Source organism: Melanostigma gelatinosum, assembly GCF_949748355.1.
Source record: "Melanostigma gelatinosum genome assembly, chromosome: 12".
Lineage (NCBI taxonomy): Eukaryota > Metazoa > Chordata > Actinopteri > Perciformes > Zoarcidae > Melanostigma > Melanostigma gelatinosum.
In genome coordinates, this window is record NC_136645.1 from 2,869,805 (window position 1) to 2,897,460 (window position 27,656).

Genomic DNA, 27,656 nt, shown 5'->3' on the forward strand with positions numbered 1-27,656 from the left:
AATGGCTCGACTGGAACTCAATGGGAAGCTTCCATCTTGGCCATTCAAACTAAGCTGTGCTTGAAATTACACACACAGCAGTTGCCTGCTGATCTCCTGATGACTGTTTAAACTGCAACAATCTCTGATTACACGCTCTAATTACATCACATTTGGCACATTAGCCATTGAAATGTTTATTTCTTTTCCTTTCTTGAACCAGCCAAACTTGATTGTCCTCGTCCTTCGCATCTGTGTCTCTGTCTCCCAGCTGGAGATGCTAAGTCTGCATAAACGGGTGCAAAAGTTCACCTCCCCTCTGCTTCCTCCTTGCTGCGTCCTCTGCTCCTTCAAACCTCGCCTCCTCTCTCACTCGTTCTTTTACTTTACACTCCCTTCCCCGTCCTCAGTCACCTCTCGCTGGCACAAACAGCACTTGTCGTCCTCCATTTTCTCTGATTGATTCTCCTTCGATTTCCTTCAGTCTTTCTCCCAGTGGGTCACAGAAAAGAAAAGTTCAGGCAGGTGCAGAAGTTCGCCTCTCCTCCTCCCTCATTCCCAGTGGGACCTCTGTTAGCATGAGGCTTCTTTATTCCACCTTTCCTCTTTTATTCACACTCCCCATCTTCTGTCATATTTTGATAATTCATACGCAGTAGTATTTACTGTATCTGTCGGCAGAGTGATAGCAGCTAGCCAGAGAATGAACAGAGGTCTTTTTTTTTTATACAATTTTTGGACATTTTTAACCAAGAACATAATGAAAATCATCGTTAGTTGCTGCTGTAATTCATTGCGAATGCTGTGTTTGAAGAGGATCTGCCTTTAATTCCACACAATACTGTCATCCAAGCTCGGTCAGACACATCAGAAATGTCTCTCTCATATCCTCAGCTCATTCATATATCTGTACTATAACTGCAACATGATTTAAGGTATAATCTTTCTGCACCGGTCCTCTCCTTCCTGGCTCCTCTCACTTTCGACTCACTTGGTTCGATTTCCCCTCGTTCCTTTCACTTCCTCCTTTGTGTCTTCTCGCCGTCTCTTTCTATATCGACTCTTTGTTGTGCATCCAAAGTGCAGCCTGACCTTTCCCAGTGTTGCTCCCCTCGGAGTGAGTGAATGAAATCTGTGTGTGTGTGTGCGTGCGCGCGTCTGTTTGTATACTTTGAATTCATGCATTTGCACATGACATTTCTTTATGATGGAAAACGAATGGAAACGGCAACCTCTTTCTAAAGGTGTGTTTGTGGAAGTTAATTTGCAATATTAAAGTGATTCCGGAAAAACTCTTTCCTGAATATTTTGCCGTGCTATCTCTTGCTCTCACAAAGGCAGAATAGGAAGGTTCTGACTGCAACACTTGGAAAGACAGTGTCCTTCTTTAAAACGTGCATTCTCTCTACTGACCACCAGGGGGCGACTCCTCTGGTTGTATTGAAGTCTATGAGAAAATGACTCTACTTCCCTCTTGATTTATTACCTCAGTAAACATGAGTTCATGGTCTCAATCTCTAGTTTAAAGTCTTCTTCAATACAGCATGATGTTCATTTAGTACATTATGGTCCATTTAGAGTCCAACCATAAAGCAGGGGAGGCTTTAGGGCGGGGCTACTGTGATTGACAGGTCTCTACCAGAGACATATATGGCGTCTTTACGTCACCTCCTCCGCATTCCAAATACAGTCACTTCTGTTCAACGGTTGCAATAAAGAACAACATGACTACGGCCGTATTCCAAGATGGTGTTGGCGGAATTGCCGAACTCTGGGCTTCCTAACGGCAGCCAACAAACCAATGGGTGACGTCACCATGACGACGTCCACTTCTTCTATTCAGTGTATGGGTAAAAAAACAATCTGTTGGTGACCAGAATACAGTTTTCAAGGCGGTTTTATTGGCCCCATGGTGGCGATGTCTTCTAATTTCTAAGGCTTTCGTTGACCAAGTTGACTTCATGACCAAATACCTAAAAAGCTAATGTCGTTCCCATCAGCTGCACATTGTGTTTCGTCGTCTGGGAGCACCTTCCACCCCCTTACTGTCTCAACCCCTTGATCTTGTCATCTGCCAGCCGTGTGTCCTTCCTGCAGCTCTGAATACAAATGCCCACATGCTGCCTTTTGTTAACATTTGTAGTTGCGTTGCGTCTGATCACGCTCTTCTCGTGACCTTTGTTCTCTACTTTCTACCCACCGTCTAATCACTGCGTTGGCTTACTGAATAAAGTACTTCCTTTTCATATGCTCCGGGTCAACTCACCGGCTCAGATCCGTTCTGTGTCTGTAGGTTCACCAGTGTGCCGGCGTGCTTCATTAAACTCACACCACCACAGCAAACGGCTGAACTGGACTTCAATGCTTTTCTTGGAACGTGCTAACTAGCTACGCTCAGATGTGGAACGTGGGGAATATTATGCAGTGGAAATGGCTCATGGTGATCAGCCATCAGCACATGGTTATTTAAACTTTCTCATGCAGATTACCAATTTACATTTTTTAAATGTAAAACTCAAATGTATTTGATGAGCGGCTGCATTTGCTCGTTAACATTTTATCCGGCTACACATTAGCTAACAGTTATTTAAAAGTTTATTTTGCTGCTGTGCATGTATCCCATGAAGACCACCTGACCAGTTAATAGGTATCCTTTCTGTATACATGTAGTGACGTACATTAAGCACAAAGTTTACCTCCACACACAACTCAATATCATTTTATAAAAAGAGCATTTATTTCAAAGGTTTTTTTTTCGCTTCGGAGATTGAAGCACATAGTAAAGCAACATTACAATGTTCAGAAAATATAAGTGTGATGCTGTAACATTTTTTTTAAATCTTATCTTCTTAACATGTTTTTGTTGTAATACTGGAATATTCTGCATGTATACTAAAATAAGAACTTTTAAAATTGTACAAATCGGTACCATAAAACTTGACAGAGAATAAAAAGGAGGCGTTCTCTCGCTGCAACACACTAGTTTTCCTCTTGAACAGGGAGAAAGAACGAAGAGACGCCAAATAATGGAAACCAAAAGAAAAACAAAGGAAATAAGAGAGGTTGCATTCACACAGACATAAACCAAAACTGATGTTTAACTTCCGGCTGTGATGTTCCGATAACGTCCAGAGATGAAAATCAAATACTCTGTAGTCCCTCCATGTTCAGACAACCATAAGAACATCACTTTTGCATGAAGTTAAACATGAATTAGTTCCTGTGTATCTGCAGCCAAAGAAAGAACAGTTATTGTCATAATAATGCTGATAATAATAAAAAACAACAATAATAATCATAATAATATAATAACATTAAAAAAGAGATTGAACAAGAACCCACACGCTTAAAAAGGATGTCCTGCTTTCAGCCTCTCTGTATATGTGGCTCTGAAAACACACCTTGTGTTGTTTTCCGGCGTGCACGTTTTACGCCCAAACAGCAACACGTGTTGATACAACAGGCGTTGCTGCCGACATAGCCGGTGTCGAGGGGGAAAATAACACAACGCACATTCTCCCGGTCTACATGTACCGTGCCGGCCAGAAACTGCACATCCTGTTTGAAGAGTGCTCGAGGCGCAAGTTGGATCCGCAAAGTGATACATCGCACGTCTGCACACCGCTCTGTACATACCTAACATGGAGAGTAGTTTGCTTTCGGAATATACTTCTCAAGTTACAAAAAAAGAAACAAAAGGAGAAAAGAGAGAACGAGAATGCACTGCGTTGCAAGAGTGTCCGTTAAGTTTAAGGCGATTGTTAGAGCTCACAGGTTGTTGTTTTTTTTTTTTCCTCCTCGTCGTGATTGATCATCATTGGTGGACTCTGGATGAGGAAGTGATCATTCATTGGTGGACGCGGTATGGGAAGTGATTGTTGATGGGAGGGATCGGGGGCTTTTCTTTTCACGTCATTCTCCTCAGTGAAGAATGAAAACAGAGAATCATCCACAGTTTTGTTTTTCATTGAATCCATGTTCAGTCTCGTTTTGGGAGAAGTAAAAAAAAAAAGAAGGTATTTGTGTTCCATCGTCACAGATCCTCAGTTCTCTCTATGCTCACCTTTTGTAATGTTCACCCCTGGAGTTGTTGTTTATTTATTATAAGGCCACCATACTGTGAAGATGCTGTGAGCGTCTTCAAAGTATCAACAACCCAGAGTCTGTTACGCGATTTAAACCACAGAACCTGCTGAATTCTGCACACACGACGACAACGTTTGAAAAAGCATTTACTTTCAACTGTTGGACCCCACCGACACGTCTTCTGTACCTTTTTTATTTATCTTTCACAACATCACGCCGTTGCCGGATCCCACGCTAACCTTTTATTTGAATTAGCTTGTATCTCCTTATTAGTCTCTTTCTGTGTCTTCTTCACACACCACAAAGAGAGCAGTTCCGGAACCTGTTCAGGGAATAAAATCTCTCCCAGGAGCCACTGAGGAAGTATGTGAATCCAGTCCACAAAAGTACATAGAACCCCAAAGAAACTAAACAGTTAGCTAGAAGCAAGTCATTTTGATCACACAGCAACATTTTGTTCCCAACAATTTACTTTCAAAACTGGTGACAAAACTAATCTCCCAGCCCTGCAATGCTCGAGTCCGCAGAAAGAGAAAGGGAAAGACATATTGTAGGTGGGAAAGGAGAGGTTTTGGGGGGAAAACTGGAAGCCGAGTCCAAGAGTTCGTTATGTGTTCATTACCAAATCGTCTTGGAGGACCAAGGAGAGCTGTTCATGTCCGTCGACTCGCTGGCGTGAACGGATCAGGTGGTAGTTGGTAACATTTGGGTGCTGGGGAGTGTTAAGCCTCAGCTAACAAATCCTCATGGAATCAATAAATCAGAAATCCGGGGAGGGGGGGGGTGGGCGTCCACTCTGTAAGACCACTGTTAAGAGTCTTCATCATCATCGCCATCGTTCATGATGCTGTCTTTGGTCCCGTACAAATCCGCCAGCTTCTTAAACCTCGGCCCCCAGCTCTGCAGATAGTCATAATCCAAGTCAGACTCTGTTGTGACGGACTCGAGGGAGCTCAGTGACCCGGCCAACGATCCTCTGCCTTCGTATCCGTAGATCTGAATGGAGTCGTACGGGGGGGCCGTCGGGTCGCTGTCGGCTTCCGCGATCCGACTCTTGATGAAGTCGTCGACGTCGACGCTGTTGGCCGCAGTGTGGCCGGCGCCGGGCCTGATGGAAAACTGGAGCTCTGGTTTCATGTCCTTTCTTGGCAGGAAGCCGTTGGCACCGTCTGGGTTCTGAACAATTAGAGAGAGAGAGAGAGCACCGGTGAGATAAAAGCTGTAAAGACTTTTCCGAAGTTTTTAGAGAATGAGCCAAAGCTGAAGAAGAATTGTGTTGGCGGATGAGATGCATCGTGTCCAAATATCGGTGAATAACAAAGATATTATTGTCAAATACAGAGTAAACTGAAGAAAACCTTGGATGCCACCTTGCCTCTCGTCGTACCTGAAGTGTGGCGATGTCGAAGGCCTCCGTGTCCTCCTCACCACCTCCCTCGTCATCGTACGTGATAATGTTCTCCCTGATGTCCTCCTCCTCGAACACTATCAGCGGCTCCTTCTTCTGACGCCTCAGCGCAACAAACAACACCACAATCGCTGCCAGAGAGAGACACAAACACACTCATTTAGTGATTACATAACGAGCCTCACAAGATCTCTGTGAGAAAAGGAGGAAAAGTGAGCATTAGATAATTAGTGTGCACTGTGGGAGATAGTGTAATTAGACCATGGACAGTTTAATTAATATTACTGTATTGTGCTATACACACACACGCCAGTTTAATTGCGGTTGGCTAGCAACATGTCGGACTTCTAAAGGGATCCCAGCTGTGGAGTACGATGGTGTGAGAGTACATTACAGTAAGAAAAGACAGCGGCTGAAAGGTGGGCTGAGGAAGAAACGTACGGCTGGAGACACAATTGAAGACTTTCGCTGTTTCTGAAAGCACATTTTCACCAAACGGCAAATGTAAAAAACAAACAGATTTTCACTCAGAAGACGGAGTATCTGAGAAGAGTAGAAGTGATGCTGTAGCCGCTGGTGAACGAGTGACTCTGGGACCTCCTAATCTTATCAGGCGCTGAAACAATGCCGTGCAATGCCAACATGGACGTTAAAAGCAAATATCCAGCATGTTTGGTATATCTTGGACATCGAGTATACAGGCTTGGACCCTCTGTACCCCAAAACCTGCAGGCAGGATTGAAAGGCATCTCGTTGTTTAACAATCGCCGAAACTCCACCGTTTATGATAGCCAGAAACTGTAAAAACAGACTGTATCGTCAGATTTTTATCTTTCCGATGGTCCTTGAACACATCATGTGCGACGAACACTTAGAAAGCTTAGAATTATGATATTTCTTCAAAAACATTTAATTCTAAATGTCTCATTTCAAGTTTTGGGGATCAGCAGCTTGAAAGACTAATTCTGTAAACAGATGAGCAACCCTTAATGTTACCAAAGCAACAACTATCTAAATGACCAGCTTGAGCTCCTTACCCAGCAGAATGACGATACATGCCAGGATAGCGATCAGCGCCCCGGTGCTCAGGCCAGCGGGCAGGACGTAGGGCTCCACGTTGCAGGAGAGGATGGTGTCTCTGCTGTCACAGGAACACACTCTGATGGTCAGCGTGTTGGTGCTGCTCATCGCGGGGAAACCGTTGTCGTTGATCTCGATGGGAAGGTAGTAAACATCCTGGGTCAGGCGGCTGAATCCTTTACGGAGCACATAGATGCTGGCCGTGCTGTCTGCGGAGAGAGATGTTGGTAAACAGACGGGAACTTGAGAAGATGAAGTGATTTTAAAAGTAAAGAAAACGAATATCCTTTCATCACATCCTCTCTGGAAGAGATGAGGTTTCTTCAGAGGCGTTTTAAGGGCTTCATCGTCAAGCAAACGGTCTCTTAACATTTACATTAAAAGTACATTACCAAGCAGTAGAAGTGAAACGTGTAAAAGCGACGTGCACTGAACACGGTACTTGGAGCAATTTAAGGAAAGTAGCTCCGGATGAGCAGCAAATGATCTCAAATGTACACGGAGTTACTTTTGGACAAACTTTGCGAATCACAAACTCTCTGGTATTGCTATACTTGTGAGCACCCTACGGGCTGCATCTCTTTCTTTCCCTCAAACCTTAACCTTTACTGAAGCCTCGTCCTTAAACATCAAAAGCTGTTATCTCTTCTACATCTATAACTTTAGCACATTCAGCAGCAGCAGCTGCCACATCCTATCTCTATGCTTTCTATTTACCAAAAGATTTTTTGGGTGATTCTACTGAAATCTCACTTTTCGTCTCTTTTCATTTCCTCCAATTCTTAGCGTGGTGAGGCCACACACACACACACACACACACACACACACACACACACACACAGCGTTCGCTCGTCTGCTGTTATTACAAACTTCTTCTCCGTCTATCGTCTTCCTCTCTCTCTCTCTCTCACTTTCTTTCTTTTGGTCTCTCCGTCCCAGCACTGACACAACTTAATTCAATCAGTTGGCCCCCTAAGATATTTGTACAGACGGAAAGAGACCACACTGCAATCAATACAGCCCGCACAACATGTGTGCATTCGCTCGCTCGTGTGTGTGTGTGCGTGAGAGAGATTCAGGGCACCTGCTGCTCGCTACAAGGTAGCGTAGGCCTCCATCTGGTTATGCTTTGATCTAATCTGAGTGAAGGAGGGAGACGGCAGATGAAGGAACTGTAAGATCCGCAGCTAGAAAAGGGTCAGAAACGCATGGCAAAGGTGGCCTACCTCTGTTGTCTTTGAGGGAGAAGTTGTGGTTGTGTGTGACTTCTGGAGCGAGGCTGAACGTGAAGTGTTGTCTGTGAGCCATCTCGTCCTTGTCCACCGCACTCACTGTTTCAATGTCCTGACACACACACACACACACACAGACACAAGTCAGAAGAGAACACACATCCATGTCGAATAGTGGTTGTGGGTAAATAATGTGTTTACCATTATCTCACACACACCCACACACACACACAGACACACACACACACACACACACGTACGTACCTTCCCTGGCGTGACAGTTTCACACATGAGGACTTCGTCGTTGTTGCCAAATTCTGGGGCGTTGTCATTCATGTCTTTCACTTTGATGTTAACACGCACTTTGGTGTCTTGGTGGTGGCCTCCTACACACACACACACACACACACATAGTTTAAGGCAAAGTCATCAGTATTCTGCTGCATTCAAAAATTCAAAGCAGTGTCAAAGTCATTAAAACCAGACGTGTGTGTGTGAGGAATTGCTGGAGTGTCGGCAGTGTAATCCACGTGTGGCGTTGCCCGAGCGCAACGCTAACGACAGATATTTTCCACCACAGATTGCCTGTCAATCAGTCAGCCACTCAGTCGGCCAATTGTTTTTGTTTTGCGAGACATCAGAAGCATGCAGTCAGACAGCCTGCGCCCACACTGCTTCTTTACTGAAACCATGTTGATATGATCGAGTTATAAATGTCAAGTTGTGCCTGTTGAAGATTAAATTGATGAACAAAGTGTGTTGCAGACAGAATGTCGAAACAAATATACAAAGTTAGACTCCCGATTCATCCAGATTATTAGCTAAGAAAGAACATATTTTTCTATCTATATTCATCTTTAAAACAGAATGAAAAAAACATTTGTTTCTACACTGTACTGCTTCGCATATTTGTAATTCTAGTCGGTATGATTTTTCCCTCTACCCTGTCATTACCAGGCATTTATTTAGCTTTCCAGGGCCTGTTGGCGGTTTGCAAGGGTCCTAGTTTTGTGGGCGGCGAGCCCGTTTCCATCTGGCCGTCTGGCGTCTAGCACGCCACAGGGAAACCACGCGGCGCTCTGCTGGTTTGAGCCCAGACCGCAGAATACCAGGGTGGGGCCACTGCGGCTCGCTGGCTGGAGAGGGTTTTTCTTTGTGGGGTCGAAAGCCGAGGAGAGAAAAGCGGCGGAGGGTTAGGGTTGTGAGTCGACTGGCGTTCCCCTCTTTTCGCCCCTCACTCTCTCTGTATAGTCGGGGTTCTGTGGTGGGGACGGATACCTAAACGTTTCAGCGGCGCCTTAACTTTATTTTTTCTCTTCTCTTTCGCTGCTTCACGGTTTAGATGAGCGTTTTTGTGAGCATCAACCTTCTGTGTTGTAGCTACCTCATTCACTCGGTAATAAACTCTTTTAACTCGCAGCATATAGTACAGCGTCAACAGCTTCAACTGTGTCTTCAGGTTTTCTTTCATGTATCCAAATCACAGAATAAGTCAGAAGAAGGTTAAAATCTAAATCACACGCCACATGTTGGACAATCTCTGAAGAGCCAACCGAACACAGTCGATCCGTGTTGGTTCCTCTTTCTGACTCTGACGTTGGCTGCGTGAAGACAACACGTGATGCCATGCAGACGCACTGCACCCAATGCAACAGTTACATACACTGGCCTGACGGGACACTACCTGGGGTAAATAATACCGCCGAGCATCTGCATGGAGCTAATCCCTCCTGGTTGAATCTGAATATATCATTTGTTTCCCAACGTTTTAAGCAGTTCTTCACTGACATTCACGGCGAAAAATAAATAAAAAAGCTAACTTTAGTCCCAGCCAGGAAAAATAAAAATAAAATTAGAGTGCAGCAGCTTGAATCCACTGAAATGTTGTGCGTTAGATGTCATGCAGTCTCCCCAGCACCCGCAGAACGACATGTTGGGCTGTGGATGCCAGCAAATGTACAGCCTGGTGACTGTCTGGGGTTTTTATTTTGTCTCCCCATCTTATACCAGTGTGTGTGTGTGTGTGTGTGTGTGTATAGATATAGATGTATATCTGTTACTACATCTCAGTAGCTCAAATAAGCCAGTCACTCTTTCACTAACTGTTCTTCTGAAATGACTGAACACATCAGAAGATTAGCACCGACAGTCCCGCAGCCGTCGTGTCACTTCACATTCAAACATAACGGGAAACAGACAGAGCGGCTTCACTTCAGGACGTTTGTAGACGTGCACACACACACACGCGTACCTATCTCTGTGGCTGACACAGAGATGTTATGCCAGGCCTGTGCTTCTCTGTCCAGTGGCCTCGTCGTCGTGATCTTGCCGTCTTCCAAGTTCACGCTGAAGAACTGCTCTATGTCCGTGTACAGAGGGATCATGTACCTGTACGGGGAGTTAACACACAGACACAACGGTGCTGTTACACATGAGGAGGAAGAGACGTATTAAAGCTTGCATCTTAAGACACGGATACACTAGATTTATTCGTGATATTCATAAAAAGCAGCTGTAAGATGCAGCAATCCTCTAAGTCTTGCAGAGGGGAACGTTGAGCTTTCAGTCGGATCATTGTGGAGATAATTCAGTTACAAAAAGAAACAACTTTGCAACCATCTGTTTCTATAGGTAATGTAAGATTGCTGTATTTAGGCAATAAAAAAAGTGAGGCATGCATATTGTTTTATAGCTACTAACGCAGTGTTTTCAGTTGATTTGTTATAAAGTGGGATTGGCTCTGCCTTTGTAATCCTATTTTGCGTCCCTATTCTGTTGAAAACACTTTATATGTAATGTGTTTTCTGCATAAAAATAAGTTCCTCTGAGTCATATTGTTTGTTCAGTGTAGCTGAAAATATTGTTTTCAAAGGTTTTTTTAGTTGGTGTTTTTAGCGATTTTCCAATTTAAACTGGTTGGAAAATTGAAAGTCCCCCACTGCTGCGAGCGTGACTTAATGAATGTGTGTGTGTGTGTGTGTGTGTACACACTCGGCGCGTGTTTCCTTGTTACCTGACTGGATTGTTGGCAACGTCAGAGTCCTTGGCGTGGACTCGTCCCACCAGGGTGCCTTCAGGCGCATTCTCCTCCACCTCAAAGGTGTAGCTGGGAGCTACAAACACAGGAGGCTCATCTGCATCCTCCACCGATATCTGCAGACACGCAAACACACAGTTAAAAGGCTCCACACGCACAAACACACGCACACACACACTCTTGCACGCAATCAAATGCATGCACTTTTTTGTTGACATGCCTACCTTTATTGTGGCTTCGTCCTTATAAGGCCCCCAAGCGAGGTACTGGGGGTCAAGATGCTGGTTGGATCCCTCCACCTTCAAGCTGTACAACCTTTTAGTCTCAAAGTCCACATGCTGAGAGAGGAAGAGAGAGAGAGACGGGTCGCTTCATCAGTTCATCCCAAAACAAAATGCATTCCTCTTTTACCAAATATCAACACATTCAAGGAGTGTATCATCTTCATACAGTGTGATGATAGTGTGATTCAGCACTGATCCAGAAAACAAGCATTTTAAAAGGTGTTCTCTTGAAGACAGACATGACCGAGCAATGACTCTGACTTTTTACAAAATATTTTGATCCGTTGATTGCATTCTCAGACACTGGCTCTGTGACATTCAGTGAGTGGCCGGTGCAGTATCTCTGTCCCCTGGTAGGGGGAGCTGTTGCTGCATGAAAGCAAACTGTCATCTTATCACATTATCACAGCAGCAGTCTGCTGCTGTTACAGACCAACGGAACCAGGAGGAACCTGAATGCTCAATGGTTTGATATGATTTAATACGATAGGAGTAGTTTGGGACCAAATTAAAATATGTGGTTGTTTCTGTTTATGAAACAGTACAGGTCTGTTTTTAATGAGCGTTGGGAGTCTGTGAAATCACAGGATAGAGGGGGGGGGAGTAAGGGTTTGGGGTGGGAGATAATTCAAGTCCAAGGCCACAAGAACTTCAGTTACTTTGTGTTTTTAATAGTTTTTTTTATTTATTACACCCTTTATAATCAAGACAGGTCAATTCATAATACGTTATTATTTAAAAATGGGTTTTTCAATATCCCAGGTAGGCCAACGTCAGACCCTCAGATTGAATTCACTCATATTGAACTGAGCGCCAATTCACTTACTCTATGCTGGGAGAAAACCCATTGACTTATAATGGCTTTGATATTAAATAGACTGGAGTGTGTGCTTTGAGGTATGCAGCTCGACTGCCTGAAAAAAAACAACCTTCATTGTGCATTTTCCTCATGTCACCTTTTCACGGCCGTTGCGTCGATGAATCCAACTCTTTTCTCCTCACTTCTATTCTCATGCGCTGAGTACTTGCGGGGAAAAGTCAACGAATGTGTTGGCAGTCATTGTATGAAAGCTATAATACCAGAGGGAGGCTCTCCGCCATGATTATGGGGACTTGTGCATTGCCAGCCAGCAGCACTTGGCTGCGACTCCGTCGTAACCGTAATCACACACTCGTATGGGTGTCATAGCTGTATTATGAACCCAGATAATAACCACTTTGCTCCCCACCACTATTTCTTCGATATATTCTCCCCCCCAGCCAGTATGACTGATGTGGAACTGGCGAAGTCCCAGGAGCAAGCTTGATCTGTTCATCTCCTGGCTACCATCACTTAATGAACCCCCAGTGTGACGTGGTGTGAAAGCAGAGTGAAGCTGCTGTAGATTTATGAGTTCAACACAGACGGCAACCTCTGCTTCTGAAGAGTGAAGCCAGCGCTCAAGTGTCTTAAACTTTCATATTATTCTACTGGCCAACAGGGTGCGCCTCCTCTTGTTGTAAAAAGAAGTCTAATGAGAAATTAACCCGACTTATTAATTGATTTATTCCCTCAGTAAACATGAGTTTATGGTCTCAATCTCTAGTTTCAAGTCTTCTTCAATACAGCATGATGTTCGTTTGGTAAATTATGGTTCATTTAGTCTCACAGACCATAAAGCAGGGGATGCTTTAGGGCGGGGCTACACGTGATTGACAGGTCTCTACCAGAGACGTATACGGCGTCTCTACGTCACTCTTCCTCAGTCCAGATATGCTCACTTCCTGTTCACTGGTTGCAAAAAGTCAAGATGGCGACGACCAAAAGTCACGTTTTACCGTTTATGACGTAAGTCCATAAACCAATGTGGGACGTCACAACAACTATGTCCACTTCTTATGGACAGTCTATAGTTTAACGCACGCACGCACACACACACACACACACACACACACACACACACTGGGGGTTTGCAGTGATTAGGATGGTCACCAAGACTACAATAACAAATATTATGGATGGAAGCTTCTGCATTAAATGTCTCATCTTGTACTGTGTATTGAAGCTACCCTGCTCGTAAGTGATACAGGAAGAGAAGGGGTTAACACCAATAATACTCCATCATATCAAACATGGTGGCCATGTCCTCATCAGCAGGTAACGCCTCTGAAAACGGCTCCCAGCAGCTCTTCACTCTGATCACATTCAGAACATTTTCATGCAGCTGCCAAGTGAGTCAGCGCTGCGGGGACGTTTCTCCTCTCCATGGATTGTCTCACGATCGTTCGGGCGCAGTGGCATCGGTGTTTAGCGTGTTGATGGCAGGTACAATGCTAGTCGGATAGATTTGACCCAGTTCTTTCATTTTCCCTTTATTTTTCCGTCATGCTCCCTCTGTATCATCTGCTCTCTCTCTTTCTCTCTCTTTCCCTCCCTCCATCTCCCAGTCTATAGAGCCACTCTCTCTTCATGTTCTCCCTCTTTTTGTAATCAGTGTGAGATAATAATATTCACAATAATGCCTCCCCCCACCCCTCTGCTCCCTCTCACTAACACACACACACACACACACACACGGCGCCTTAATATTCTGTGGACTGCTTTCGTCAGGACACAGTTGAAAGAGAATCGCTGATTAAAGCTCATCCCTGTGTGTGTGTGTGTGTGTGTGTGTGTGTGTGTTAGAGATTAGTAAAGGCTACTCCCAATGCTGATTTTGAAAGTGTGTGAGCATGCCTTTAATTCTGCATTGTACCTTGAGGGGCCAAAGGTGTTGATTTCCCCCGAGAAACATCATGACTCAATAAACACACACACACACACACACACACACACACACACACACACACACACACACACACACACACACACACACACACACACACACACACACACACACACACACACACACACACACACGCGCTTCAAATCAGCATCAGCCTATTAGGCATTTGTTCCAGGAGACGCGGGGATCCATGTCGAGGGATCGTTGTGTGACGGCTCCTGCCGTCAGTCGTGGAGACACGGTTGATGTTTCATCAACCGTGGTTGAAATAAGCTCTTGCTGCTTTGGACGTGTTGGGGAAGTGCCGGGTACTTTGGACAACCTCACGCCATCCTGTCTGCGTTCATGACATCATCCGGATGCACTCTGAATTCAACCCAGCTGTATTCAGTTGTATTTAGCAAGCCACGCGTCGTCTGGTTTACTACCGCGGTGTGAACCCAAAATAGACAGATTTAGTGCATAAAAACTAGATCACGATGCCGATTCGTAAAAAGTCTGAGTTCATGCTTTTGTTTTCTGAACGGAGTTGGGATGGATCAGTGGGGATCAGTGCTAGGCTATGCTAACGCCTTATAGCTGCTCCATCATCAATCAAAATAACATCACCTTGGCAGGAACCTTGGTGCAATCCAGAGACAGACTATGGTTTACAAACACACACACACACACACATACACGTAGACGCATAGTTCTGTCCAGTTTCTGGTGTTTTCGCAAAGCTACAAAAAAAACACAAATCACGCAAATTCCGAAATGAATGACTCAACTTACTGTCGCTGCTTTCCAGACAGATTAAAGTGGAGCTGTGTGTGTGTGTGTGTGTGTGTGTGTGCGTTGGTATCTCCGGATGTCTCAATAACTCTGTTTTACCAGAATTCTAGTGTATGCCAGTGTGTGCCCCCAGTGTATCATTTCCATTTTCACTTTTCTTTTTTTATTTTCCCGCGAATGTGTATCAGTGTGTCGTCAATGTCAGGTCTTCAAATCTCCAGACTCTTTGACGAGATATTATTTCTGAACAGTGAGGTTTGTTCCCTTTATCATAAGGACCAGTTTAATACTTATTATCACTGTCTACGACTAAGGAAAAGGTGCGTCTCCATATACCAGGGTTTGAACTGGTATGGGGAGAAAGTCCTCATAAACCACCCGTGTGTGTGTGTGTGTGTGTGTGTGTGTGTGAGAGAGAGAGAGATGCACCAGACTGTTTTTACAACATGGTCCTAAGTTGTACTGAGTTGAGCGTAAGATGTTCGCACAGGCATTTAATTCTGAGTTTTCTGCCTCTGGCTGGTTTACATGCAGACACACACACATACCGTGCCCCACTTCAGTGTAATCAGCTGCTGTCATTTCTTTGATTGTGTGGTCCTGCTTTGCTCATCAGTATATTTCGTCAACTTTGAAAACTACACATTTTAAGGGTTCCCATGTGCGTTTTTTTTTACATTTTATCTTGTAAAAGCTGTCTGTATTCCAGTTCTTACTCAAATCTGGTCTTACAAATTCCCACCTGAGCGCTGCCCACCACAACCTCACAGTTTATACTGTTGTACTGATCTACGGGTTAGCGCCTTGCTCCAGGGCGCACACATGCCAGGCAGCGTTGCTCATTATCGCTCACTCATTTCCCTGCTCGGTGCTGACGACACCGGTGGGAAGAGAGCCCCCGTAACCCTCGTGCAGTCTTAATGCCACGCTCCAGCAGATGATCGGTGAGAAAAAAAGTCATGAGACAGACTTGTATCGATTGATTCCGACGGAGTTCTTCCCACAGCGTCGGTACAACCGAGGCCGGCTGCTCTCTAGAGCGACGTCATCGCTGTCTGGAAACGCAGCTTTCCACGGACGCCATCGCACTTTCATGTACGTACCGTAATTACATATCTAGATGCTAAGCCTGCTTTTCTTGCGTCTGGCAAACCTAAAATTGTATTCTTTATATTTCTAGGATATCAAATATCGAAGTAAATAAAATAATAATACTTTCAGGAGACTGACTTTGATGTGCTTTTCTACAACACACTGATAGCGCCACGATGAATGCTTTTATCTTTTAACTGAGAGGTCGGACGCTAAAAGCAGGCCACCGTAGCTCACTGGAGGATTCAGCTCACTGCAGCGACACTGTGTGTGTGTGTGTGTGTGTGTGTGTGCAACAGAGCGTTTCTGTGTCTTTCAGAGAATAAGAGACGGACAGAGAGTAAGAAAAGGTAATGGTGTGTGCTGAGCTGGATCACTGAAAGTGTTTGTGCGTGTGTGGGTTGTATTCACAGTGCAGAAGATGAGCATCTCTGACCGAGGGAAGCATGAAAGTTAATGCACGCTCACTCTCGTGCTCACACACACACACACACACACACACAGTCAGTGTTCATATCAAACACGATGAGAAACCACGAGGGTCATCAGAGGAGGAAAGGAAACGCATCAAAGCCTCCCCTTTTGCTTCCACCCACGTTTCTCGCTGCTCCGTATTTCCTGATTATTTTAACACATGATATTAACTCACAAATATGGACTCAAACGTGGGGCTATTCGAATCCCACACTGAACCGCTTTGTCTGTCGAAAAAGTGCCGCCTCGACTACATTTCTGAGCCGGCAAATTAAAGTGTCTCTTTAACATTGAGATCTTTGTGGTACAATTTACTGAATGAATGGATCCTAACATTCTGACTCCTCTGCCCTCCCAAGCTTTTCTTTCACCTCCCTTTAAAAAGGCTATTATCAGTATTAGTTATGATAACAACAAAGCTGTACAGAGACTGATCAGCTGTGTCTGCTGAACCTCGGGTTGACGGAGCTTTGTACTCGGTTTCAGCTCGTTGTTTTGCCGTCTGACGGCAGCGTTGCTGTTTTGGTTCACTCACCGCTCTCATAGCATCGTTTTCAGCAGACGGACACAGTTAGTGACTCGGTGATGGACATAGTGGAGCATTTAGCAGCTGAAACAGATATTTCCCTCAGGAGTTGGTAGAGACGGAAAAACCGAGCTGAGAGAGAGTGAATGTTGGACTTAAATTCAACAAATAGCCAGAAACACAACTCCAAATGAACGGTAACGTATGTTATCAATGTTAAAACCGTTTCCTGACAAGTTTGTCTTGTCAACCTTAAAGTTGCACTTGCTTACTGCCCCCCAAGAGGCAAACCAACAGTGAGTTCTAGCAGGTGTAAGCCATAAGTCTTGTTCATTCCCTCCTTACCTTCTTCAGTTTGATGACAGCCTCTCTGGTCTCGGAGTCGGTGCTCAGTTCAAACATGCCCAGTCCGTCTCCGTCTATTAAGCGGTAGTTCACCATCCCGTTGTCTCCGAGGTCGGGGTCCTTGGCCTTAAGACGGCCCACCTCCTCTCCGGGCACTTTATCCTCGGATACAGACATGGGATACACACCTGGGAGGGACAACAAAACAAACAGGTGGAAAACCCAGTGAGCGTCGGTTGGCTGGTCGGGGGAAATGTCTGGTCCCCGCTTGTTTTTGTACTCGACAATCTTTAGAGTCTTTCGATAATAATTCCTGGCCGGCTGCCACTGTGTTCACTATCTGAGGCAGGGGTCAGTTTTGGAGGGCAGAGAGGCATGACAATGAACTCTGCCATCTGTCTGCTGTGGCCCAGAGGATATTAAACCCCCCCTCATAGTGTCAGGTGAGTGTGTGTCTGAGGGAGCAGACACCTGGCCTGCAGAATGAGAGCAGCAGGACCATATGTCTACTCCCTCTCCCCCTTTATCCTTTAAACCCTCTCTCTTGTACTCTCACCCCCAAACCGAGTGTCCCCCACTTCATCTCGTCTGTCTCATTTTCCCGTATAGTGCAGTTCTCTCCCGTGTCCTCCCGCTGATTCAGACATCGAGCGCAGAGTGGACTCATCACTTTACACCATTAGCATGTTTGCCCCGCTCGCTCGTGGTGTCTCAATCCTGTGAATCATCAAATTCATTTTGGTCCCGTGGCTTCCAATGGGGAGAGGAGAGGAGAGGAGACTCACAGGACTTGATCCACCCGAGCCTAAATCCACCTCCGCCACATCTCCTTCAAATCCTCACCCAAATCCCCTCCTCGCCATCCTTCCTCTTCATCTTTAAACTCCTCTCCACTGTTTTACTCTCTCTTGCATGGCGACATCCTTCCCTCCCTTTTTGTCTCTCACTCTCCTCTCTCCTTTTTCCATGTCACCCTTTCCCAAATCCCTCCATTCATCCTCACCTCTCCTCCCCCTCGCCGCCCTGTTTCTCTCATGCATACTCCTCCTCCTCCTCCTCTGGCTAAAAGCTCATTTCATCCCTGCCCTCCTTTCACCCTTTTTCCTCCCTCTCTTCTCCTGTCGTTCCATTCTTGCTTTTCTTAAGTAGCTTAACTTCAATGGCTGCTGGCAGCTGAGTTAAAGGCTGTATGACAGGACACACAGGCGGCCTGGCGTACCTGGCTGACGGATGAAAAGAGGCACAGCTCACACAGGAAAACGCACAATCAAGCCCCACAGTGGACCAGAAGTTAAAATGTAATAAACTCATAAATCACCCGTACTGGTTCTCCTCTGTGTAAAGAAAAAGTTCTATTTCACCAGTTGGTTAGAGTTTGAGGAAGTCATTAGATGCTTTCATTAGCTCTGTGTAGTTGATCGCTCTTATTCGTATTCTAATCAGATGAACCATAAGGAGAAGCTCCTTAAATCAGCAACGTTTAGATGGAAGCGCCAATAACGAGCCTCGTAAATGTAACTGATGGCCACAATCTGCTAGGTCAGTCATTTTAATGTGATTGCCAACAATAATGCCTGATATTACTTTGTAATTTATACTGGACATTATGGGTTATCAGATTGATAATATTGTAGATGCATTTTATATTAGTATTTTCAACTTGGCCGGCAGACTGGTTCACAAAGCTTCAGGAAGAAGAACATCCATTTGTGGAGTTTAGGAGAATAATGTCCCCTTAACAGCGACTCATTTCTACAGTTTAAAAGTAACTTTCAAACAATCATTGACACGCGAGTTGTTTATTCATGCGTATGAAGCGCTAATGTGTCTCTGTGGTGGGTTGTAATCACTGTGGACTTTACATTTAGCTCAGAGGTTTAATTTGGATGAACCAAATTCTTCTCGAAAGTTGGAACAGCTTGCATTACTAATATGGAGGATTTGAACAGGACTCAAGGGTTGCCACATGCTTTAATATCCTCACTTATGAGATGACGGTATCCATGCAGCACACTCAACATCGTGTGCTGGAGGCTTAAAGGGCCAACTGAACGTTCTCATGATTTAATATGTGATAACTGATCAAATTTAACCAAAACGTAGCGTGGCTGAAGTGCTAACTGTAGCACATCCCCTTAAAAGAGTACCAAAATGTGACTCCATATTTTTGATGCATTTTTTTGTTTTTTTATGTCAATTTCTGCTCGTCACATGAATGCATTATTTTCAAAATAAACTTCTGCCTTCACAGGAAACAACTTCGTTAAAGTCAAGCAACAGAACTGCTGAGCTAGGTTTATGAACAGATGGTGGTTTGGTTTAAAATAACTAGGGAAGTGGCGTTGCTTAAGTACAGAAGCTACAGGACAAATATACCAACGATGACTTCTTGTTTCTTGACTTCTGGGTGAAAGACCCGTTTTTGTTGGAGCCATCCAGCCCTGTGTGTGCTTTTGCGCTCTTTTCTACTTCCTGGTTCACGATTAGGAGGATCAGGAGATGTGAAAAGTTCCTCCCCAGGTTTAAAGTTGGATTCCCTGCAGGGACACAGAAATCCCTCATGGAATTTAAGCCATCCTCTTGTTTGTCTTTTGGTGATGAGAATAGACGCTTCTGTACAAGCAATCGTAAAACACACTGGAGGTAAATGATATGCGCAAATACACCCCTGCAGATATCAACCGAAGGATCTCTCACAGCTCCAGACGTCTGCTATCGTCTTTGTTCTGCGTTGCTCATGTTTGAACAGGACGGAGAGACAGCCGGCCGTGAACGGCGATATTCGATAAGACCCATCTCTGTCACGTCGGGCCTAATAAAGACCCAAATCAGAGAGTTGGAGAGCAAATTGGTATTCGGTTTTTTATTGCTGTGATGGATTTTTCTCCTGATAATGAGGTGAAAGGGAGAGAATTACAAGGACAGACAGTCTGTGAGAGCTCGAGCCTCGGAGTGAAAATACAACAGCTTGAATGGAAACTGAAAAGCTGGCGGAACACATGAGAGGGAGTCAAACTGAGCTACATATCTGCCCGTTTCTATCTCTTTCGTTGTGTTTTCTCTCTTTGTATCTGTTTTATTTCTGCCTCTTGTTTTTTTAGTCTTGACTTGCTCATCTGATTTCCCTTTTCCTCTCCTCGCTCTCTCTCTCACTCTGCCCAACTACTGAATAAGTAATCACTGTCCTCATTCACACCATCTGGGAGGCTTTTCTTGCAGGTGTTTGTACTGCTTCCACTTTTTTTTCCCCACAGCAAGGGTACCGACACCCACACCATATTGCTATTTGATGTGTTGTCTCGTATCACAGATGTAAACTGCCAGCGATGCACGGCTGATATTCAGAAGTAATGCAAAGAGGCGCTTTGTAAACACTTGTGACTGATAATGATTAGCTTTGTGTTGCAAGACACTGGTGCACAGTCGGCTCCTGGGAGGTACACGAGAACCGGAGTGATGCTTTTGACGCTCTCTTTCTTTCTCTCGTGTCTTTTCCTTCCCTCGCCACGTCTGCTCGTGTCTCTCCCTTCCCTCGTCTATGCAGCTTCTCCACAGGCTAAATATTGAGCCCCCGTCGATCCACACAATATACTTCTGTTTCTGTCGGCTGAATCGGAAACAATGAATCTTCGATTGAACGTGCCAGACATATTTACCATCTACATTTGCTGCATTTTGAAATATTTGCATTGTGTGGTGTCAGCAAAAGTGATATAAAAAGGAGACATTTCCCCCCCATGTTATCCTTCAGTCTCAGAGTCAAATCAGAAAATGTCCACTTGTTTACTTGATGGCACTGCTGTGAAGGTTGATGATACCAACATACTAGAAGATGAATCGTATTAGAATACCTGAGTGATACCTGCAGAAGCTTAAAGCTCCAGGGTTCTCAGGGTCCTTTTTTCTTCTTCAAACATCAAATCTGCAGCTCTTGACAAACCCAGGCTAAATATTTCACTACTTTTTACAGCTCAGAAAATCAGTAATTCACAAAATGTCCCAATGGTTTAAACACACACACACACACACACACACACACACACACACACACACACACACACACACACACACACACACACACGTGCACCGACATAACCCGCATGCACAGATGTGCAGAGCAGAAAAGGATTAAAGAAGCTGCGGGGATGAAGTACAGGCAGACTGTAATGTGGCTGATGTGACACTTCCACACCTCCTAAAGGGAAAGTTACACATCCCAGATGGAGAGGAGGCGTTTGTACTCACTCTGTGGGAACTTCGGCGGGTTGTCGTTGACGTCCGTGAGCGTGATTTTAACCTGGGTGGTCCCCGACAGCCCGCCCATGTGACCGCCCATGTCTTTGGCCTGGATGACGACGTCATAGTCCTGGCGCGCCTCGCGGTCCATGTTTGGCAAAGCAGTACGAATTATACCTGAATGGGCACATTTCTAATATCAACTTGATGCTCCGATGACATTATGTTTGTTATTTTTCAGACTTTTTTTCGATACTGCTGTACTATGACTTTTTATGACTTTTTCACGACTCTTTTCTAAATAATATATTATAATAATATGAATATAAAGACATAATGTACAATGTTGAAACATTTTTATGACGTACTCTACTACGACTAATTTACGACATCAATCTAAATTATGTAATTCAAACGTTTTTTATTATATATAATATTTCAAAAAGTCAAAAAACAGAAAAATCTGAGTAAAGAAACCGAGAGTGTGATCTACTTTCCTAAGAGCAGGTGCCATTTTATTTTAAGATATTTCATCCTTGCTCATCATTCAAATGAAGGAGAAGTCCAGTAAAACATGGGTGAAGTCTTATTTTCCTCCATCTCCAGTCCCAGTGATCGTTGCTTTCTGTTTAATTCATCAGCGACTGTTCTCTCTCTCTCTCTCTCTCTCTCTCTCTCTCTCTCTCTCTCTCTCTCTCTCTCTCGACATGCCTCGCTGCAGTGTCTGGGAGATGAGGCTTTCTACTGCCATAGTATGCCGTGTGTGTGTGTGTGTGTGTGTGACAGCATGCAAAGCTGATAATCTCCAAACCAATTAGAAATGGGAGCTATGGATTTGAGCCAGTCAAATACCCAACACTGGTTTGATTAGCCAGATTTACTCGGCCCAAATCTCTCTCTTCCTCTCTTTCCATGAACTCACTCTCTAAACCAATTCCTCTCTCAGTCGTCTCTATGCTGACCTCTCAGTTTACTCTGTCTGTCCGTCCGTCCGTCCGTCTGTGTCGGCCCTAACCTCTCTCCTCACAACCAATCTCTTCTTTTGATGGGAACCCAAATATTGGGCCTGGGCTGTGCAGAGACCAGTGCTGAACGTCCTCTCTCTGCAGCAGAGCCTTCTCCTCCTCACAGACTCCAGTGGAGACGACGTGCTGTTACGTGATCTCTGCAGAGGCCACTGCTTAGCTTTTTATGAGAGTGGTAGATGGTCAATGGTGCAGAAAGAAACCGCTTTACAGGCTGGTCTTTGCGATACACAGCTTCCACAAGGTGCCGTCACAGTTAAGGGATACACAACCAGGCTTGGATCAATATTATTTCTTGATATATTTCTCCAAAATGCTAAAATGTATTTTGTTTTCATGACTCTAATACTAAGATTAAGTTATTAAGAAGATTTGAAACTGGAGATTGAGACCATAAACTCATGTTTACAATGTTTACTGAGGGAATAAATAAATGAGGGAAAAGTTGTCATTTTCTCATAGACTTCTATACAACCAGAGGAGTCGCCCCCTGATGGACACTAGAGAGAATGCAGGTTCAGCATTGGCTTCACTTTTCCGCCTGGTTGCACTGTACATGACGAGTCATACTATATCATGCTGGCTAACTGAGCATAGACTTTCCTGTGTTCACTGAAGTGTGGATGTTTAGTGGTCCTGCTGCACTTGCAGGATGCTGTTCAGTGTGGTGGCATGTTGCAACCCTTTCTGTGTGCACTCTCTGTCTTTGCATGAGGCTACATGTGTTCGTGGCATTGGTGTCTGTTGACCATGCAGGGCATCCTCACCTGTCTGAGGCTCCACAGAGAAATACGGCTGCCCTTGCAGGATGCTGTACACCAGCCTGGCGCTGTTGCCGTAGGTGGGGTCATCAGCATCTGTAGCTGTCACCTGCATCACTGACGTACCTACGGGACAGACAGACACACAGGTGAGGAGATTACTCTACCTCAGCGATTGGTGCGTGTCGATTCACCTGGATGAGGAGAGGGAATGGGAACCGCTCTCCCCTTCTCTCGGACACTGCAGCTGAACCGTGAGGCTGGTCTCTACTCTTATTTCTCTAAATTTCATCATCTGGTGGAAACATCCACTCTCCAATTGTGGTGATTTTCATGATTTAAATGAAACATTGTATTCCCTCCATGCGGTGACGGAGTTCTACAACCCCTGGGTTTATGAAACCCTTTTTTAAACCCACTGGATAATCTGGAAAAAAGTCTCCAAACCAAGGTCACAAGTTACTTCCTTTAAATCTCTTTTAACTGAACTTTAACATATTCAAGCCTTTGTTTCAAGTGTGACACAACTCATGAAACTAACTCAGCCAAACATAATAAAGACAAGTCATATCAACAGTAGCTTTAGAGCAACACGTGAACATGTTGCCTGCTATAGGCAACGGAAGTAACAGCAGTTTGTAATCTGCAGGGCGTGTGTTACAGTTTCACCATATTTATCGCAGTTTTTGTGTATTATTATGAGGTTTTACATTTTATACTACACCAACAAATCATTAATAAAAACAACACCACAGCGTGAGAACAATCACTCAAATTAATGGCAGTAAAACACCACCATCATGTCAACTTGAAGATTTTGTAAATTCATTCATTCTTTAATTTTCTTTCTGAACATGAATGACAAAGACTCCTTTTCAACCATTCAGCTGTAAGACCGTCAAAGGTCTCCATAGATCTCTCCTCATGCACCAGATGGATGAATTTATGAAAATGTCCAAAGTTTTCTTTCTAAGTGCTCGATGTTTCAAAGTCAATAAGTAATCGTGGTAAATAACTCCATCTCAATAATAGTGATATTTGCCATATTAATCGAGGGGCCCAATAACACAGTGTGTTGTTTCTGGTTAAACTGCTTCACACTTCTTTTCAGTTTCATATTTGCAGTTTTGACGTCTCCAGTTGCAGCTATGTGAGCATCACGATCCAGCTCCATACAAAATTATTTTCACTCAACCCTGGTCTCATTCGGCTACCTTAAGTGGGTAAATCACCAAGAATGAGACTTCCTTCTCCATCTGTTCTAGTTCTGAGATACATGAGGGAACATGGACCTAGTTAGTCAAATTACAGCTTTTCTTTCTGTTCCACTCCCTCCCCCCTCCCCTCCCTGCCAGACTTCTGTATTCAGGGTTCAGCTCAACAGAGCTCATTCCTTTCAGAAGTCCTTTCTTTGGAAGTCCAGTCCATTGAGAGACGGGATTTCTCTGGCTTTCAGAGAGCACAGCGCCACTGCCAGTGTGGTTCATTTGAGGTCAGCCCGAGGGTTGTAGACTCTCCAGGACCACATAATCTTTGGAAGGAAAATCTATCGATATCAGAAGCTCTAAGTAAGGAGACTCTGAGGAGATGGCCCATGCCAGCCTAGTGCTAAATATTTCATTGCTCCTGGTTGAGGCCATTATTTTTCAGCATGTAATAAAAGAAAAGGTTAAAAGAAAGAAACGGCCCTTTGGGGTCTGAATGTGTCGGCTAATGGTACTTTATGTTTTCCACTTCTGTCACACTTCCTGTGGTCAGGTTTTCAGTGACAATTAATAATGTGTGCAAAAGGCTATTTAGCAGACAAACAACAGACTATGAACTCCAGCGGTGACTTCATTAAGAAATATGCAATGGAGAGCTTTTCTCGAATATTGATTATCTCTTCTGAATTGCGTTTGTATTTGATGTTCGCAAAGAAAACAATTCTGCTGCTCAGTTTCACAGATGCACTTAAAACTAAAATGTAGCATTTAAGAAGCAAAGTACTACGAGTAGATGTGAGAACAGCGTACGCTAACAACATGCTTAGCTGACATGCATATGCCTCCTAAGATGCTAGACTTTACTACACTATCGTTAGCCCACAGTATTTAATATTTAACTACCATAAACCTAAGTCTACCCCCACCATCCCTCCTGTTCCCTAACCTCTTCTTTTCTTACTACTCACCAACATTGGACATCTCAGGCACCCTGGCGTAGTACGGCCCGTGTAGAAACTCGGGAGGATTATCGTTGATGTCTTGAACTTTCACTATGAACTGTGATGGAGGCTCCAGAGGCTTATTGGTGTCTCTGTCCACGGCCTGGGCTGTCAAAGTGTACTGGGCCTGCTCCTCGCGGTCCAGGGTCTTCGTGGCGTGGATGTTGCCCGTGTTGTCGTCAATAACAAAGATCGTTCCCGCACCTTCGCCGGACAGGATGTACTTGATGTTGCCAACGCCTGAGTCGGCGTCTGAGTGGAGCTGAAATAGGGGGGGGGGGATACAAGAAGTGTGTGAGACAAACATAGACGGGTCATTTGCAAAGGCAGTATGTGTGTGGCGCTGACAACGTCTGGATTTCAGATGGCGTGGAACTTGAAGAGAAAGAGAGACAGGACTGGTGATCACAGAGTGAGACGGGTAGTCTGGTCGCCAGACGAGACTGGAACACGTATCGCGGCTCGGATGCTTGGTGGATGTGAAATGAGGAGTCTATTTCTCCAGCCGATACGAATTAAAGGAGCAAAACGACTGAGGCAGGCTGTGTGAGACGGGCAAACACTAATGAGTAAGAAATTTAAAACTGTTGTCATCCCTCCCAAAATATTGAAGAATCACACAGCGTTCAATTAAAGTGTTCTTCCTTTACAACCCTTAGATGATGAAATATGATGCATCGTAAACATCTGTTTGTTATGAAAGCCGCTGCTCGGTCTGAGTGATGCTGATCATCTTCGCCTTGAATGTCTTTCTCTCTCCCCCTTGACGAATGGGGAAAAGCACGTTTAAACCCTACTGGAGTTGGTGATTTGTTGTGACTCTGCGTGGCCCGTTTGTGATTGTATATGGAGGAAAGATTGGCTATAAGTTTTTCAGTTATTAATCCTGTTTGACTCAAGAGACGGGAAGCTGATCCAAGAACGCGTTATCAACTCGTGCTTTAGTGTACTCACCCTGCCCACCAGAACTGGGTCAGGCCCAGTGTACTCCTCAATGACGAAGAACTGATTCCAGACCCATCCTCGTTTGGACCTATGGAGAACCTGCCCCTCCTTGCCGGCCCTCTGTCTGTGTCTATGCAGCGACAAGTGACCTACGAGCACAAGAACAACACATTCCTGGACACAAATGCAGTATTTTTCTGTCCACCAATTTTAGTCAACACATTTAATGAATGAATTATCACCACGAACATTTTCAATTGATTGAACCAAAAGTGGGAAGGAAGCAATGACCTCATGAATTGGATCAGAACAGAAAATGTGAATGCGGCGCTTTTCTGGTTTTGTTAATGTAAAGGGGAAGAAACATTGAAATTCAGTGGAGTACATATTTAGTTCACAGCTTGGATGGTAACGTGTTTCTACAATAATTGTCACTCTGAAGAACGAGGCGACTCATGGTCACAAAGGACGGATCATTGTCAGTTTAAAAAAAACAAATGCCGTGACAAAGAAGTGGTGACATCAGAACGCATCGCATTTACAGTTTAGAGAGAGTGCATTAAAGCCAAAAGGTTCCTTCTGTCCTACCTGGATGTCTGTGTTTGTGGCCCCTCTCATCTAAAGACGCGCTTCCTCTCCGGGTTCCCAATGCGACGCTACAGAGCGCTGAAATCCCCACCAGCACCAGGAAGGCCCTCAGCGGGCCGAGGCCCTGCCGCTTCATCGCCGGCATCGCCATCTCGCCCGACCCGAGCAACCGTGCGCTTCACTCCGCCCCCTTACTTTCTGGCTTCTCCCAGTGGAGCTCCGCTCCCACTGAGGTGATGTCCTGTTTCTGCTACTGAAATGTTGTTGATGAACGTCCTAGTTCATTAGCTGAGAAGAGGGCCTGTTGGTGCGGATACTCATCACCGACTTTCCTGTTATTGCCTTTTCTTCTCGTCGTTTATCTTCTTCTCCTCTCACAGTTGGTTTACTCCCTCTCTCCTCTGATCACAGGACCTACAAAGAGAGCAAAGGATACTGCTTTAAAAACAATGCAAATGAACAAATGCACAGATTAATCTTCATAAAAGTGATGAATTCAACACTGACAACAAACAGTTCAGTGATCATTCCTGTCTGTTGTAGAGGCTAAAGTTAATTGGCTGCAGTTGGAGATCTGACTTCTTAAATAGTTGTGTGAATTAGGACATTGTGCCTATTACACAGACAATGCTGTCTGTAAACTAATTAGCTTTAATTCAATTAGACACTGACTGATTCAGTGTGGGAGGTGCAGCTCATGAGCAACACCAAGTCACTGTTTTGCTCTATTTACAGCCCTTTCAGATGCAGCGGAAGCAAAGTGAATGCATAATTCGATAAATAAATGAATGAATTATATTACAGGTGATTGGG

The 27,656-nt window shown here is 44.6% G+C and overlaps 1 protein-coding gene across 1 annotated transcript; it reads right to left on the reverse strand.

Annotated features, from left to right (window-relative positions):
- Positions 1-2,694: 2,694 nt before the first annotated feature.
- cdh11 (cadherin 11, type 2, OB-cadherin (osteoblast)) lies at positions 2,695-27,263 on the reverse strand. The gene is made up of 14 exons (XM_079280345.1): positions 26,844-27,263; positions 26,265-26,404; positions 25,278-25,572; positions 23,111-23,230; positions 21,328-21,495; positions 17,083-17,270; positions 11,047-11,160; positions 10,799-10,938; positions 10,037-10,173; positions 8,050-8,171; positions 7,780-7,897; positions 6,511-6,762; positions 5,453-5,604; positions 2,695-5,241 (listed from the first exon to the last, which is right to left on the reverse strand). The coding sequence occupies exons 1-14, from the start codon at positions 26,992-26,994 to the stop codon at positions 4,876-4,878; spliced, it is 2,463 nt and encodes an 820-aa protein (XP_079136471.1). The 5' UTR covers positions 26,995-27,263; the 3' UTR covers positions 2,695-4,875.
- Between the last annotated feature and the right edge of the window lie 393 nt (positions 27,264-27,656).